General features: G+C 45.2%; 1 protein-coding gene across 1 annotated transcript in view; it reads right to left on the bottom strand.

Annotated features, from left to right (window-relative positions):
* f5 (coagulation factor V) overlaps positions 1–16733 on the bottom strand; it is a 166967-nt gene that overhangs the window by 79007 nt on the left and 71227 nt on the right. The window contains exons 10-12 of the mRNA XM_070893456.1: positions 7910–8112; positions 2320–2467; positions 770–982 (exon numbers count right to left, since the gene is read on the bottom strand). Of these exons, the coding sequence (XP_070749557.1) occupies positions 770–982; positions 2320–2467; positions 7910–8112 (564 nt within the window). The remainder of the gene's footprint in view (positions 1–769; positions 983–2319; positions 2468–7909; positions 8113–16733) is intronic.

Raw genomic sequence — 16733 nt, 5'->3', positions numbered from 1 at the left:
CTTGTTCTACATGTTGTAGGGTGACCCATTAAATTGTAATTTCTTGTGTTCAATTAAGACAAAAATGCTAAAGCTTATTTTATTTCTTTTCTGAAAAATTTCTGCACATAAACCATGGAGGAAAAATTGCATAGTGCCCCATGTGGGGCAATAACTTTTGCAGTCGTGCAGGACTGATCGATCGCGGCCCAAGAAAATCATGAAAAATGAACGTTAGGTATGACTATTTGTTTTTTCCACCCAACCATCATCCCCTTTAAACAGCCCAGCTTCCCTAACAATGCCTCCCACAGCTGTCGGGGTTGTCGCCTGGTAATGCTGCAGGGGGCGGAACCGAAATTCGGGTCAAAGCGCTATGCAGAACGATGTCATCATGATCTCTGGACGCAGGAGATCGTGGTGCTAGGGGTTACTGCCACCGCAAACCTAGACGGGAAGTTTGCGGGCATCGGTACCGTCCCTGCACCCGGTCGCAAAGTTAGTAGTGCCCGGTTGTCCCACCCCGGAGGCGCAAAGGAGGCACATTTCTCGGCCCAACTTTATATATAAATTAAAATAAAATAACTTTGTGTTTTCATAACTTCTTCTGAAACAAACCAAAAATATAGGTTGAGGAGTGCTGCGGCTTTAATATTAAACTTAATGAATCACACTGTGGTCATAGGGGGCAGAATAGCTTCATTGCCAATTTTTCCAGTTGTGCAGATTTGTAAACGATCTGGTAAAATGGACAGTCTGTACAGAAAACAGCACAAATGAAGACACTCACCTAAACTGTCCAACTGCATGGCTAGAGTTTCACCAGTTAGAGGGAAGAGGTGTACCACATCCTCATTTGTAGTTCTGTGTTTGAAGGTGTGCCCATGGAAGTGAAGTGACTGAATGCGATCTTGGGCACCAATGGTTGAAACATGCCAGTATGTGACATCTCCTTCACATAATGGTATCACTTCTTTGCTTTCGTACACAAGGCCATTTATTGCTGAAAACATCCACACAGAGTTATTTAAACATTAATTTGTGTACAGTAGAATATAAATGTAAAGGTTAAAATGTGGCTATAGTACTGTTTATGACGGCTGGTAGCAAGAAACACAACAGCTTAAAATGCTCAGTCCTTATGGGACTAGGATGGTTCAGTGGGTTGCTGCACTGCTATTCATCTCTGGGCCTTGGATTTGAATCCATCCCAGAATGATGGCATGAGAGTCTTATTTCTCTGAATTTGCTTCGTAACAGATCTCAGGGTTCTAAAGGAATAAGTTGGTCAGATACAAGATCAGTGAAGAGGAAAATCTATGCTCGTCCATTAAAAGGTGGTCTTCGGAGTTTGGAATTACAGTACGTTGATGATGCCTAGGTAGAAGTAACTTTAATATTCATCTAGCTCATGCTAGCTATACTCTTACCTGGGAGTGTTTGATGTTGCTATGGCTACTAGGAGCCAACAACAACAACATTTATATATTCTGCCACTGACACCTGGTCATAAAAGTGCCATTGTAACCTCTTGGCCATTTTTTTTAGATAAATACTGAGACCTGAAATAAATGGTTTCTTTGCTTCTCCTTTAAGGGGAAAGAAAGCACAAAAAAACAAAGTGTGAGGAGGAGGTTGTTTATTATAGAAGATGATAATGATCTTATCAGGGAAGTTCTGATGTTTTAATAAACTTCAATTGTATTAATTACAGTGACTAAGCACCCAGAGTAGTTTGATTTCAAACAGCAGGGAGCATGATTTCAATTACCCTGAGGATGCTCTGGAATTGCACAAGCCCAAGAAACGGAAATTCAATGAGACCTGTTGCCTCGATGCTGTATTGTAAGGATGGGATCTTCCACGATGTTTCCTCTAATTTTTTGGGGGTGCTGCATGGCCCCTTTAATGGTCCATTCAAAATTTCACACAAGAGCAGTTTTTCCCTTAAAGAGCCGGTGAACAAGCTGTGCAGGACCTCCAGAGCGCTGCAAAGGAAACATTGGTCTTCTACCTACCAATCCACTCCAGCAACCAGAGTCAGCACAACTGCATGCCACTGAAGTTGGCAAAATGCAACTCCAGTGCACTGGGATGAAGGGCATCGAAAATTTTAGGTGCCACCTTTAAATAGCTAAAAGTGGCTGTTTTGGCAATATAGTTCAACATTCTATTGACCTTGCTGATAATGGCTTTGCATTGTTTGGACATGTTGAGTGCAGAGTCTACTGAGACACGTAGGACTTTTTGGATCCTGAAACCAGTTACAGATCTAATCACACATGAATTTTAAATAACCTGTAAAACCTGAGAAATGATAACCAATGCACCTGTACTCACTGTACATGATGTTTGATTCGTAAAATTCAGGGTCTGTGAGGTCAACACTGGAAGGATCCAGACATGATTGAATGTTCTCATCAATATACCAGCTTTGGTTCTCATCAATCGCTGCAAATATGAGGTGTTGCTCTTGATCCACTCTTATCTAAATCAGATAGAATCAAATGCCAGAAGATCTTCAGGGATTCCAATATGACAACTTTGGCTGGATTTTCCTCTGGGGCAGGTTCAATGCCGGAGGAGGGTCAGAGCGAGACTTCTGCCTGTCACAGTGACCCCACCGTGACACTGACTCATTTTCCTAGGTGAAGGCTCATTTTACATATACAAGGTGGCCTCCATACCACCAAAAAAGAGCCCACTGCTGCAAGTAAGGAAAAAGATGGCAGTAGTAAGAAGAGGAGGAGGCACCAGTACAGGAGCAGAGTTTTTTGGGGAAACTTTGACCAAGCTCTCCATGAGCCGAGTTGACATATAGAAAGAGGGGCATGAAAAGAGTGAATGGAGTCCACTACTAGGCTCTCTCCTTCCAACATTCTTCCGAGTGAGGTTGGTGCTACTGCCTCAAAGTATACTGCCACTCTTCTCCTGATGGTGGCAGTGGTAGTAGGGAGGAATTTTGGGTGGAAACCTGTGCCCCGCCTCCGTCATCATATTCTTTTGCAGTGGTGTGGTCTGGGCTCATGAAATCTACTTCCCTGCAGTGCGGGAAGGAGGGAAGGCCAGGTTGGCAGTGGTAAGGGCAGAGTTTTGGCGGTAGCCACTCCTGCCCAAATTGCCTATATTTTCTATAATTGGATGGTGTAAGAGAGGAAAATCCAACATTTTGTTACTTAAGCAGCAGTTTTATTACAACACAGTTAAAAACATTAGAAGGCTAAAAATCTGTTGCACTTCTAGTGCATTCTCTCCAAAAGCACAGCAGGAATGCCATGGAATAGCTATGAATTAGGCCAGGGCACGGAAATGCCAGATCCCGCTTTTCCTTGAACCATCCCATGAGGCCTCATTTGGTGTAGTGCCTCTGCCTATCTTAAACAAGAACACTGGCATGAGATGGGGTGTGACCAGGAGTTAACTTATTCCTAGTCTGGTATCACATTGGTGGGTAATACACCGATTAAAAGTCTCCCAAATAGTGAAAGTAGGTCCGGCACTTGTCCCAGATAGTTGAAAATGTTAAACATTTTTGAAGATTTTTCAGTCCCCTTATAAAAGGGAGCCAATGATAGACCCCTATTGACATGGGTACTCACCATTCAAGAGGGGTGATCTCGCTCTGAGCTTGTACACTTTGGAAGTGTCACCACCAAAGTTCATAAGTGGGTGCATCTGGTACATATGCCAGGATTTTGGGCCGTTGGTTTTCTTTCGGACCATGTGGGGTTTTTTCCCCCAGTAACTATTTGTACTAAGTCTCCCTTCTGCGCATGTATCTCCTCACGCATGCGCATAAGCAAAAGTTAGCACAAATCACCGACTCCGCCACATCCTTCCCCCAGCACAATTCCTACTAATCCTTTCCTACAGTTTGTCCATCTGAGCAGCTGAACGTATCTGCCGAGCATCCCCGAGCCTCGAGTGGGTCCCGAGCCCCCAGCAGTGCCATAGAGAGCAGGCGGCAGGGAGAGCGAGAAGGGGGGAGAGAGAGAGCAAGCTTGGGGATGGAGGGGGGGGGGGTGAAGGGGAGAGAGAGCTTTGGGATGTGGTGGGGAAGGGAGCGCGAGCTTGGGGGGGGGGGGTAGAGAGAGAGAGCAAGGGAGCTGGGCGGGGCGGGAAGAGAGCTGGGCGGGGGGGGGAGGAGAGCTTGGGGGTGGGGGGGGGGAAGAGAGGAGAGCTCGGGGGGGGGGGAGGGGGAAGGAGAGCTCGGGGGGGAGAAGGATGAGGGGTGATCTTATAGAAACATTTAAAATCATCAAAGGGATAGACAAGATAGAGGCAGAGAGGTTGTTTCCATTGGTAGGGGAGGCTAGAACTAGGGGGCACAGCCTCAAAATACGGGGGGAGCCAATTTAAAACGGAGTTGAGAAGGAATTTCTTCTCCCAGAGGGTTGTGAATCTGTGGAATTCTCTGCCCAAAGAAGCAGTTGAGGCTAGCTCATTGAATGTATTCAAATCACAGATAGATAGATTTTTAACCAATAAGGGAATTAAGGGTTACGGGGAGCGGGCGGGTAAGTGGAGCTGAGTCCATGGCCAGATCAGCCATGATCTTATTGAATGGCGGAGCAGGCTCGAGGGGCTAGATGGCCTACTCCTGTTCCTAATTCTTATGTTCTTATGTTCTTATGACAGGGTCTGGTAGGCTGAAGAAAATGGAAAAGTTTTTCACTGGCCACAAGGCCATAAAGCAGTGGTCGGCACGTAAGGTCCTGGACGCCCTACGAAAGGAGGAGAGGGTGGACCCTGTCGGGTGGTTCCCCGAGCAGACTGTCGAACTCGTCTGGCAGAACGTCTCATCGCCAGAGCTTTCACACAAGCACTAAGATGTAGCTTGGTTGGCGGTGAGGAGGGCCCTACCCGTCAGATCCTTCATACACAGCCGGGGTTTCAGAGACACGGCACTCTGGCCCCGAGTTGGCTGTGGTGCAGACGAGACAGTCATCCATCACCTTTGGGACTACCCCTTTGCAAGGCAGGTCTGGATGGAGATGCAGTGGTTGCTGTCGAGGTTCATCCCAAGCAGCTCCGTAACACAGGACTCTGTGCTCTACGGGCTGTTCCCAGGGACACACACCGAGACAGACATCATCTGCTGCTGGAGGGTCATCAACTCGGTGAAAGACGTACTTTGGTCTTCCCAAAACTTGCTGGTCTTCCAGAGCAAGGAGATGTCCACGTCTGCGTGTTGCAGACTGGCGCAATCCAAGGTCCAGGAGTACGCGCTGAGGGACGCACTAAAGATTGGTGCAGTCGCCGCAAAGGCACGGTGGGAAGAGCCACAGTTTAAGGCCCTTTCCCCACGGTAAACTCAGGGGATGGAATCAGACCCCCCCCCTCGGGCTGTACTTGTTAATCTGCTTGTACACATAGAGCACCATGTACTGAAAAACACCTGTGTTGTGCCATGTATAATGAAAGTCTCTGCACTGTTTAGTAACTTGTAAAGAAATGTAAATGTATCCCCATCCGGTCCGTGTACTGCATTCATCTGCATAGTGCTACATGTAACGTGATTCGTAATCGGCATTGAAATGTATCCTGGAATCTAATGTAAACCTGTTCTCATCTGCTCCATGTAATACCTTCATTTGCATAGTATTACATGTAATGTGACTTATGGATTGTACTAAACTGTACCTTGAAATGAAATGCACGCTAGTGCATTGTATGGAACTGCTGTCAGCATCCAAATGAATTGTATGGAATTGCTGACCGCAACGTACTGAGCTATTTTCCAATGTATTGTGAAAATTTTATATGAATAAAGTATATTTTTGAAAAAAGAAAAAAAAAAGGCTGTGGCAGGGTCAGGCTCGGCTGTGCTATCCCACAGTCGGATAGCCCATGGACCTGGTTATGGTTCATACATTGGCTAGGAGGAGGTAATATTAATATTAGGCAGTCCCTCGTTTTGAGGATGACCTGCTTCCACACCAAAAAGGGATGAGTTCACGGGTGTTTCAATGAGGGACTTGACATTCTAGGTCCCGAACTACATACTGAAGGGTGGAAGATGCCTGTGCATGGATTTTTTTTTTTAACGTGGGGTGGCCGTTGCACACCAGCAACCAAACGGGCTTGACAGAGCTAGGTCTTGATCCAGTGGCAAAGGTCAACCAAGACGACTGGAGACCAATCTCTGCTGCACAGACTTAGTGTGCACGCATGCACCGACTATCCATAGATCGCAGTGTGGGCTGGCCTGTGCTGCCCCTGGGCCCTCGTCTCTCCTGGGCCTTCGCCTCTCACTGCTCCTCCACCCCGATCAAAAATGCAGCAGTCAGAAACAGGACATCAATTAGTCTCTAATCTCGGAGACATCAAATATCGACACTGTTATTTGAAATATCAAAATATTAAACTCCAGCCTAGTTGAAGGGTTATTAACATCAGCAGAAACAAACAAACAGTTCAGAAGGATGTGAATAATAGCAGCAATAACAGCAGAATCCAAACCCTGCAATCACTTGTGAACTTGCTGGTGTCTTGCTGGTGTGGGAACCCACACACTGAGCAGGTGAACAGTCTCTCCCCAGTGTGAACTCGCTGGTGTTTAAGCAAGGAACAGTACTGAGTGAATCCCTTCCCATGCAAGGGGGAGGTAATGTAGGGCTGCTAGCACACTGTTCCCCAGCTTCAGTTACTGCTTTCTGGAGACAGAATCAGCAAATGTAATTAAAAATAAGTTATCCTAGGGCTCAAAGGGTGGAAGTGTAAAACTTAAAGTGGGTTATTTTTAGGCAATATTTATGATGTACTCATTATTCTTTAAATGAAGATATTATTCAGTCACCAATATACTCTACAAGAATCATGTGGTTCTCATTGATGACGCCTTCACTTATAGCCCATGCACAATGTGTGTCCAATATTCTTAGAAAAACAGTTTATTTGCCATTTTCCTAATCTTTATTTGGATATACAAAGAAATGCTTTGATCCTCAATGACATGAATGTACATTTTTCTTATACAGTACCTTACAGTTCTAGTTGAGGCAAACTTCATTAACCATACCAGTGTTTGAGCAGCTGTATTACTCCAGTGCTTCCCTTTTGTGACGGTGTACAGGGTGTGTCATCTGCTTTGTAACTGTGTGCTTCTCAGTGTTTCCCCAATGGGAAGAAGAAGTGAAGTGGATGGCTGTGCATCAGTATGAACCTTTAATGATGGGAGTGATCCAGCATTTTGCGAGTCTGTAGATGGCCCTGCATTTACATACACCATGCAGCGGCTGCCTGGACCTGTCTGCTACTAAACAATCGATAGCCATTTGAGACGGGTGGCTGGATAATACAGATGTGGCAGTACCCCGAGAAACCTCTCCATCATCCTTGCCAGCTCATGACACTCCCTGCTGTCAAGCAGTCCCTCAGCATAGGCAGAGATTAGTGTGGGAGCAGATGACCTTGATTATAATTAGGACAAACTTGCCGCAGTTGAGTAAGAGGTAAATATTTCTGATTATTCGAGGGATTTGAATCTGGGCCACAAAGAGGTTGTTGAAATCCAACAATGTGCTTTTATCAATTTGCTGAGGCACATGAACTTACTCATCCCTGTAATCCCAAAGCCCAAAACCCCCACCCTGAGTGTTGCAAAATTCAGGAACCCCCATTTAAATATGGGCAAACCCCTGGGCAACCCTGTATTACCGAACCTCCAGCTCTGTTAAACTTCAGGTTTCCCGTCTGCAGTTATGCTATAATTAAAGACTCCAGCCCTACCTAAACCCCACATCAGCTCCCCAGTACTCCCAAATTCCAGGACTGCTACCTACTGCAAATCAGTGGCCCTGATAGCGATAGAATACCTCTTTTATTATAAACAGCAGATATGTACTAGGAGCAATGCCACAGCAGATAAGCTAGACTACATAAAATAAAAGATGGCTTTCTAATGGTTAACAGATTAATGCTACTTTACCTGTAAATTCCTGAAATCCAGCGATAGATCCTTGCAGATTAAAAGTGGTCCAAAAAGTCCTGAAGCAATGTCCCGTGTGATATCCACAGCACTATGATATACTCTTGTTAGGCACCTGGAGTCAAAGGATGTTGGTCCAATATCTTCAGAAATACGCCAAGTGTAAACATAGGATTGATCAGGATCAACCTGTTTCTTGGAATCTGCAGGGTTAATGTATTAATTGGTCATTGAACACTTGAACCAGGGCAGATACAGATAACAATCCCTCCTCCCTACAACACAGAATCCACTGTGTCCTGTGGACGATTTGATCATTCCATCTATATGCTTAACTTTATAATCATTCAGAAATGTTTTCAGCCCCTTTTATGTCCCTTTTCTGGGAGACCATTCCACCATCTAGCCTTGCCTTCCCCCTCCCTCTGACTCCAGGTGAGCTAATCTTATGGACCTGATGATGCTATGCCTATTGCAACTCTGATTGTACCCTATGTTGACTTAGAATTGGAGTCTAACCAAAAGTAGATAGGGTTCCCAACTCAAAAAGAGACAAACAGGAATGCTACTCTGTTTCTATTTTTAAAAGCTGTATAAGATCATTTGTTTTTGTTTTGTAATATTCTTGGTAGAATTTCAGTATCAATTGCTCTACCGGTCAGAATACAGTTCTCCTTTAAGGTTATCACTACTATGCAGATGCTTACTAACTCTATAGAGAAAATAAAAAATATCCACCTGATGTTAGCTAGTTATCTTAACCCAATAAAGAACTGTCTTGTTCCCTAAAGTAGGTTGTGAAAGAGTTATACTGAGTTAATTAGGTTTCACTTGTACTGGGATTGTGTGGTGCAGTAGGTAGCACATCTTTCAGCCACTGGGACCAGAGTTTGATTCTGGTCCAGTTCTGACGGGATGAAAGTTCTCTCATTTTGGTGGCTGTAAGAATCCCACGTAAAACAAGTTTAGGAAGTCTCAGCCCAGTTCCTAGTGGTCATTGTCCAGAGCACACATCTGCCCTTGGCAATCTTAATGAGAAGGGCCACAAGGATAACCAATGTTGGAAATAGAAAATAGTCACACTTGCGCAGTGGGGACATTCTTCTGTAGCTATAGTCACGTTGTTGAGGAGTAATAAGAGTTTTACTTTGCAGGTTGTCTATGTTATACCTGACTTGAGAGTGCTTGTTGCTGTCACGAAATGGACTAACATCCCTTACAAAAGGTCATCGCAATTCTATGTATACTTCTCAACCTTTCTATCTCCTTTTTAACTAATCTCCCTCGGTTTCTTAAAAATAATAAATCATGAGCTGTTACACCATATTAGTATCATACACACTGTCATCTTGGATGCCACCGAACGAGCACCCACCCAAAAAAAAATAATGCTCGTATTAGATAAGAAGCAATATTATAATGCTCCTTTCCAACAAAACTCATCTTCACGTCAGCTGATATCCACAAATACAGTTTTTTCCCCATTCCTTCTTGTATCGAACAGTGTATTCCTCTCTGCTGTTGCTTCAGCACTGAAACTTTCCCTTCTGACTTCAGTCCTGACTCTATTCTAATCTTAAATCATCTCCCTGCATCTCTCCTGTTGGATTGTCTCAGATTTGGGTTGTCTATAGAAACATAGAAAATAGGTGCAGGAGTAGGCCATTCGGCCCTTCGAGCCTGCACCGCCATTCAATGAGTTCATGGCTGAACATGCAACTTCAGTACCCCATTCCTGCTTTCTCACCATACCCCTTGATCCCCCTAGTAGTAAGGACTTCATCTAACTCCTTTTTGAATATATTTAGTGAATTGGCCTCAACAACTTTCTGTGGTAGAGAATTCCACAGGTTCACCACTCTCTGGGTGAAGAAATTCCTCCTCATCTCAGTCCTAAATGGCTTCCCCATTATCCTTAGACTGTGTCCCCTGGTTCTGGACTTCCCCAACATTGGGAACATTCTTCCTGCATCTAACCTGTCTAACCCCGTCAGAATTTTAAACGTTTCTATGAGGTCCCCTCTCATTCTGATTAAGGATAGGGTGACTGAACACCTTGAAAATTTCCAGTTGATCAGAGAGAGCCAGCATGGATTTGTAAGAGGTAGGTCATGTGTGACAAACCTGATTGAATTTCTTGAGGAGGTGACTAAAGTAGTGGATAGGAGAAAGACTTTGGGCTGGATTTTCGGCTGTCTATAACCTCAGTTAGTGGTCAGAGGGGGCGATAATGCGAGCATGAGAGCTTAGCGACTGGGTGCACAACTTTTAGCGCCCCAACAGAAAATTCATTAGCGGCTCACCAGGGGTGTAAACCATTAGTGCCTGGCTGCTGCTGATCACTCCGATCACGATGTATTCCTGGTGCATGCGCACACTTGCGCCCGGTTGGTAAATTCAGTGCTTGCGCCTCATTGAGCGACTGCCAATAACAACGTCTGGAAAAATAGTCGGTACAAGCAACCCACTACTTACTGTTTGCCAAACGGAAAATGACCCATTTATTCCGACTCTCTGTTTTCTGTTAGTTAGCCAATCCCCTATCCATGCTAATATATTACCACCAACCTCATGAACTTTTAATTTGTGCAGTAACTTTTTATGTGGGATAAATGGGTAATTTTCCGGTTGGCAAACAGTAACTAGTGGGATGCCGCAGGGATCAGTGCTGGGACCTCAACTATTTTACAATCTATATTAATGACTTGGATGAAGGGACAGAGTGTAATGTAGTCAAGTTTGCTGATGATACAAAGATGGATGGGAAAGCAAATTGTGAGGAGCACACAAAAATCTGCTCCTCACAGCCCTCGGTCAGCAGCCCGGAAGATTACATATAAACCTATAAACAATGAAGAATGGTAGAAAGGTAACGAGCACCCAGCCCAACCAGACCATTCCACACAACTGCGACACCTCTTACACTGAAACATTCTACACTCCACCCCAAAGGGACATAGGTGGGTTAAGTGAGTGGCCAAAAATTTGGCAGATGAAGTATAATGTGGGAAAATGTGAGGTTATCCACTTTGGCAGAAAAAATAGAAAAGCAAATTATAATTTAAATGGAGAAAAAATGGAAAATGCTGCAGTACAGAAGGATCTGGGGGTCCTTGTACATCAAACACAAAAAGTTAGTATGCAGGTACAGCAAGTAATCAGGAAGGCAAATGGAATGTTGGCCATTATTGCAAGGAGGATAGGGTATAAAAGCAGAGAAGTCCTGCTACAACTGTACAGGGTACTGGTGAGGCCACCCCTAGAGTACTGCATACGGTTTTGGTCTCCGTATTTAAGGAAGGATATACTTGTATTGGAGGCTGTTCAGAGAAGGTTCACTAGGTTGATTCTGGAGATGAGGGGGTTGACTTATGAAGATGGGTCGAGTAGGTTGGGGCTATACACATTGGAGTTTAGAAGAATGAGAGGTGATCTTATCGAAACATAATATAATGAAGGGTGGATGCAGAGAGGATATTTGCACTCATCGGGGAAATTAAAACTAGGGGGCATAGTCTCAGAATAAGGGGCCACCCATTTAAAACTGCGAAGGAGGAGGAATTTCTTCTCTCAGAGGGTTGTAAATCTGTGGAATTCTCTGCGGAGGCTGGGTCATTGAATATATTTAAGATGAAGATAGACAGATTTTTGAGCGATAAGAGAATAAGGGGTTATGGGGAGCGGGCAGGGAAGTGGAGCTGAGTCCATGATCAGATCAGCCATGATCTTATTAAATGGCAGAGCAGGCTTGAGGGACCAAATGGCCTAACTCCTACTCCTAATTCTTATGTTCTTATGTAAACTTTATTGGGTGCATTACTATGCCGTGCCTTTTAAAGACTTAGCTTTTCCCGGGATCTGATTTGGAGTTCCGCGCATGCGCAAATTGGACTGCAAAATGTACTGACCAAACTTTCGTTATCGCCTGCCCACCACCCCCCCCAGCTCTGGTGTGCAACGGCTGATTTATCGCCCGTCAGCTCTTTGAGCAATTCTGCCGAATTTCTGGGAGGGAGGCGCAAATATTTTCAAGGCGCTAAAAGTACCGCTCCGCCTGGATTAACACTGCAACTGAGGCACGGCCAAATTTCTCCCCCATTATGGATGTAATTTATATGGATTTCCAGAAGGCATTTGATAAAGTCCCTCATAAGAGACTGTTAACTAACGTTGAAGCCCATGGAATTGAAGGCAAATTATTGACCAGCCTAGGAAATTGGCTGAGCGGCAGGAGACAGAGAGTAGGGATAATGGGCACGTACTCTAATTGGTAGGTTGTAACCAGTGGTGTCCTGCAAGGATCTGTGTTGGGGTCTCAACTATCTCTGTATTTATTAACAATGTAGTTGATGGAATAGAAAGCCACATATCCAAATTTACCGATGGCACAAAGATAAGCGGCATTGTAGGTAGTGTAGATGAAAGCATAAAATTACAAAGGGATATTGATCGATTAAGTGAATGGGCAAAACTGTGGTAAATGGAATTCAATGTAGGCGAATGTGAGGTCATCCATTTTGGACTTAAAAAGGAAAGAACAGGGTACTTTCTAAATGGTGAAAAGCTAAAAACAATGGAGACCCCAAGGGACATAGATTAAAATGTCATGAACAGCTACAGAAAATAATCAAAAAGGCTAATGGAAAGCTTGCCTTTATATCTAGAGGACTAGAATACAAGGGGGTAGAAATTATGCTACAGCTATACAAAGCCCTGGTTAGACCACACATGGAGTACTGTGAGCAGTTCTGGACACCACACTGGAGGAAGGATATATTGACCTTGGATGGAGTGCAGTGCAGGTTTACCAGAATTATACCCGGACTCCAAGGGTTAAATTATGAGGAGCCATTACATAAATTAGGATTGTATTCCTTAGAATTAAGAAGGTTAAGAGGTGATGTGATCGAAGTTTTCAAGATGTTAAAGGGAACAGATAGGATAGATCAAAATTATTTCTGCTGGTTGAGCAGTCTAAGTTTAGGAGGCATAGTCTGAAAATTAGAGCCAGACCTTTCAGGAGTGAAATTAGGAAACACTTCTACACACAAAGGGTAGTGGTAGTTTGGAACTCTCTTCTGCAAATGGCAATTGATGCTAAATCAATTGTTAATTTTAAAATCAGAGATTGATAGATTTTTGTTAACCAAAGATTTTAAGGGATATGGGGCTAGATTTTCCCAAGAGTTTTGTCAGTGCACTGACCTCAAGCGCGCCGACTTTGCGCACTGGAAACGGCGCCGGCAAAAACTCGCCCCATTCTGGCCGCTGCGTACAGTCCCCGGAGTCCTGGCATGGCGTCGATGTTGAAGTGGGGGGTGGAGCCAAATGCCCGCGCTGAAAACACTGCCGGCATCTTCGCACATGCGCAGTAGTGCCGGCCCCGAAGTGCGCGCATGCGCAGTAGAGAGAGAGAGAGAGAGAGAGAGAGAGAGAGAAAACTTGGCACTCTGCCATTTTTAAAGAGCATCGCAGCTGTAAATGCTGCCTGCCAGGAGCGCTCTGAACCTAACTAGCTGGTGTGCTGACTGAAAGCTGCAGTATCCTGCCTGAAATTAACTGTTGCATGCCTGGAGAAGTCTTAGGGATCATTGCAAAAGTGCTGCTAAGTGTCTCAGGGGACTGTCTGTTTTGAAAAATCACACAAGTGCAGTGGAAAAGTGTATTAGAGCATTGCAAAAGTCCTGTTAGTGTCACGGAGCAGTTGCAGCAATAATGCAGCAACGTCCACCAAGAACAAAGAATTTCTTGCATGACGAAGTCAAGGCACCAGTTACTGTCATTGAGAACCGATGGCAGCACCTGGATACCGGCAGAGGTCACACAAAAGTGCCACCCAAAGAGAAGAAACAACCCTGGAACCAAGTTGCAGAAGAATTCTGCGGATTGGTGAACAAGAGATCTGGAAGGCAGTGTAAAAAGAAGTGGCAGGACCTTGGTCAAGTAGTTAGTGCAAGTAATATTTCCATTTATTCAAAGTAATTTCAATTGTAAATGTGACCAGCTGTATAAGTCCCACCCAGCAGAAAGACACCCTCTCTAAAAAGTTGCATTTTAATCTTTGCAGAAGGGAAAGAACTAGATCAGGAGGAGGACCGTCAAATCTGCACCCACTGACACTCTTGGAAGAGAGGGTCGCTGCTTTGATGGGTCCTGCCTGGAGAAGAACCATCAGTACCGCACAAGCTGGGCCCGCACGTGAGGGAGTGGGTAAGCCATGAAAAGTCATTGTGGTCCTTCAAATCAACCTGCTGCCTGGTCTGCTATGTGTGAGTCTACTCATGCCACCCATTTCACTCTTCTGTTATATCTTGCAGAACTTGAGGACAATCCGCCTGATGATCCAAATCAAGATTCAGATGTGGACGAGCCTGAAGAGGAGAGCAACCCTCCAGAACAACATGGGCGCGAGGGGCACTTTGAGTAGATGTGGGAGGGGTTCGATTACAGGAGTGTTCTTCTGAATCGTGGAGGTCAACATATCTCACCTGCCAGGCTCTTCCGTGATTAGTGGTTCGACATTCTATGGTTTCCACTGTCCGAGGTTGCAGGTCCCGGTGGTGGTGGTGGTGTTGTGCCGCAGTATTGCACACCCGTGGCCCCACTGTCCGAGATTGCAGGTCCCGGTGGTGGTGGTGGTGTAGTGTCGCAGCATTGCACACCTGTGGCCCCACCATCCGAGGTTACAGGTCCCAGCAGTGATGGCGGTGGTGCTGGTGCAAATCAGCAGGGAACACCCAGGGTCCCAAGGTCCCAGCGTGCACCTCCCAGTGGGATGCCGCAACCCAGATCCCGGGGGAGGGGAAGGAGACAAGGACCACGCTCTCCTGAGATGCAGGATGCAACAGACGTGGTTCAGATGATGGCATTGGGTGGGGAAAGCGTTGAGCTTACCCGATCACTCCTGGACACCATAACTGGGTTGAGTGAGGAGGTAGTGGGACTGTCGGGAGAAGTAACAATAATGGCACGGGAAATAGGAACCATGTCCACTATCAGTGAGGGAATGGTATCCATGAGGGATGGAATGTCAGAGGTAGTGGAAAGGACAACAGTTGCAATGACCAAGGCCATGAGGGAGGGAATGTCTGAGTTAGCTGCTGCAATAAGGGAACACACGCCCAGACCCCGCGCCCATTGACAGAATCAACTGCCACTCCCACTCCAATCCCCGCACCAAACTCTGAACAGGCTGAGGCCGTGCCTTCCAGCTTGCCGCCTGGGCCCTCCAGCTTGCCACGTGACGTTGACGCCCCCCATCCTCAAGAGGTGCCTAGTGGTCGAGATGTTAGAAAGAAGAATCTTGGTGTGCACCCCAGAAACACTGTGCCACCGCCTGCGGGCAGGGGTCGTGGAGAGCCCACGACCAAGCGCAGTGGGCGGCCTTAGACTAAGGGGGATGAGAGATGGGTGCAGCCTTTCTTTGCTGCTGTTGGTTATGTCACTTCACTCACTGTTCTAACTGTTATCACATTGGGTGTTTTTTGTAAGTTATGTAATGTTACAAGTTTAAAAGTGATCTTAACGTTTAAGTGATCTTAAAGAGTAAATTTTGATACAACAATATTTTTATTACAATGAAGTTAAGTACATTGCAAAGTTTTCAATAAAATATATTTTTACATTTAAAATGAATCATGTTCAATTAATACAACACAGGAACAGCTCCAAAAAATAAACCCTCCTCTCCTCCCCCCGCAGCCCCGCCACCCCCACCCGATTAAATGCGCAGCAGCTCCAGCAGCTGCAATTTCTCCAGTGCATGTCTTCCCTCCCCTATCCCAGGCCGAATGGCCTCACACACAGGCTGACCCGCTGCCTTTCCCGGGCAGACTTTAAAGATAAGGTAGGATTTACTTTTTTTTTTTTTTAAATTGTATTTTATTGGTTTGATCTTTTCCTTAATGTTTGCTGCTTGGTCGTTGAGGTCCTCTCCAGTTCTCTTCCCTCCCCTATCCCTGCCCTAATGTCTGCTGAATGTGCGCTGCTTTTTCTTAACGGCCCGCAAGGTTTTTCAGAGCTGGTCACATACGTTGACCAAAGTGGATCTGGAGTACGTATGCCAAAGTGGCATAAACGGCCAAAACTGTCGTTAAGTGTCTGGGAATGCTCCCCTTTGGAAAAAAAAATTGACCTAAAAAAAAAATCGTACCTAACTGACTTACTCTGGAGCAAATTTTTTGGGGAAAGTGGCATTTTCTAACTTATGCCAGAAAAAACTTACTCCAAAAAAATTGATGCAAGTCATGGCCAAAATTGGGCCCATGGAGTTAAGTCGTAGATCAGCAATGATCTCATTGAATGGCAGAATAAGCTTGAGGGAGTAAATGGCCTACTCCTGTTCCTATTTCAAATCAGCAGCAGGAGCCTGGAATCAAGTCGAGAGTTCAAAGCAATCACTGCCATTTAACTATCACAGTGCTGGAGGTGTGGGGCAGAGAAACAGTTGATTGCTGATTGGGATGCAAAGGTGTGATGCTGTTGCTACTTTTACTTCACAGAAATGACTCCACCAGAAGCTAAACCAGCCAAGAAGTGAGCCTTACCTTAAGGATGACATGTCTCGCCTAAAATGTAACCTAACCCTACTTTTAACTCCAAACAAGGTTTTAATACATTTCTGAAGGTGGGGAGGAGGTGAATTGGTAAAAGAAAAACAATTTCCTCAGTTTGAAGGAAAAAACATTTCCCATTGTTTTTTTACCCCAGATCAGGTCTGGAGATGTATGCAAATTGCAAGGGTGACAACAGCACACGTTATGTGCTGTATGTACCACGCCGAGGTCACCAATGCGATAAGTGTCCCTATAGACCTGCTTTTCAG

The sequence above is a fragment of the Pristiophorus japonicus genome, chromosome 11 (genome assembly GCF_044704955.1).
Source record: "Pristiophorus japonicus isolate sPriJap1 chromosome 11, sPriJap1.hap1, whole genome shotgun sequence".
In the NCBI taxonomy this organism is placed as follows: Eukaryota; Metazoa; Chordata; class Chondrichthyes; family Pristiophoridae; genus Pristiophorus; species Pristiophorus japonicus.
Note: the sequence above shows the minus strand (reverse complement) of the source record. Positions and strands in the feature narration are given on the sequence as shown.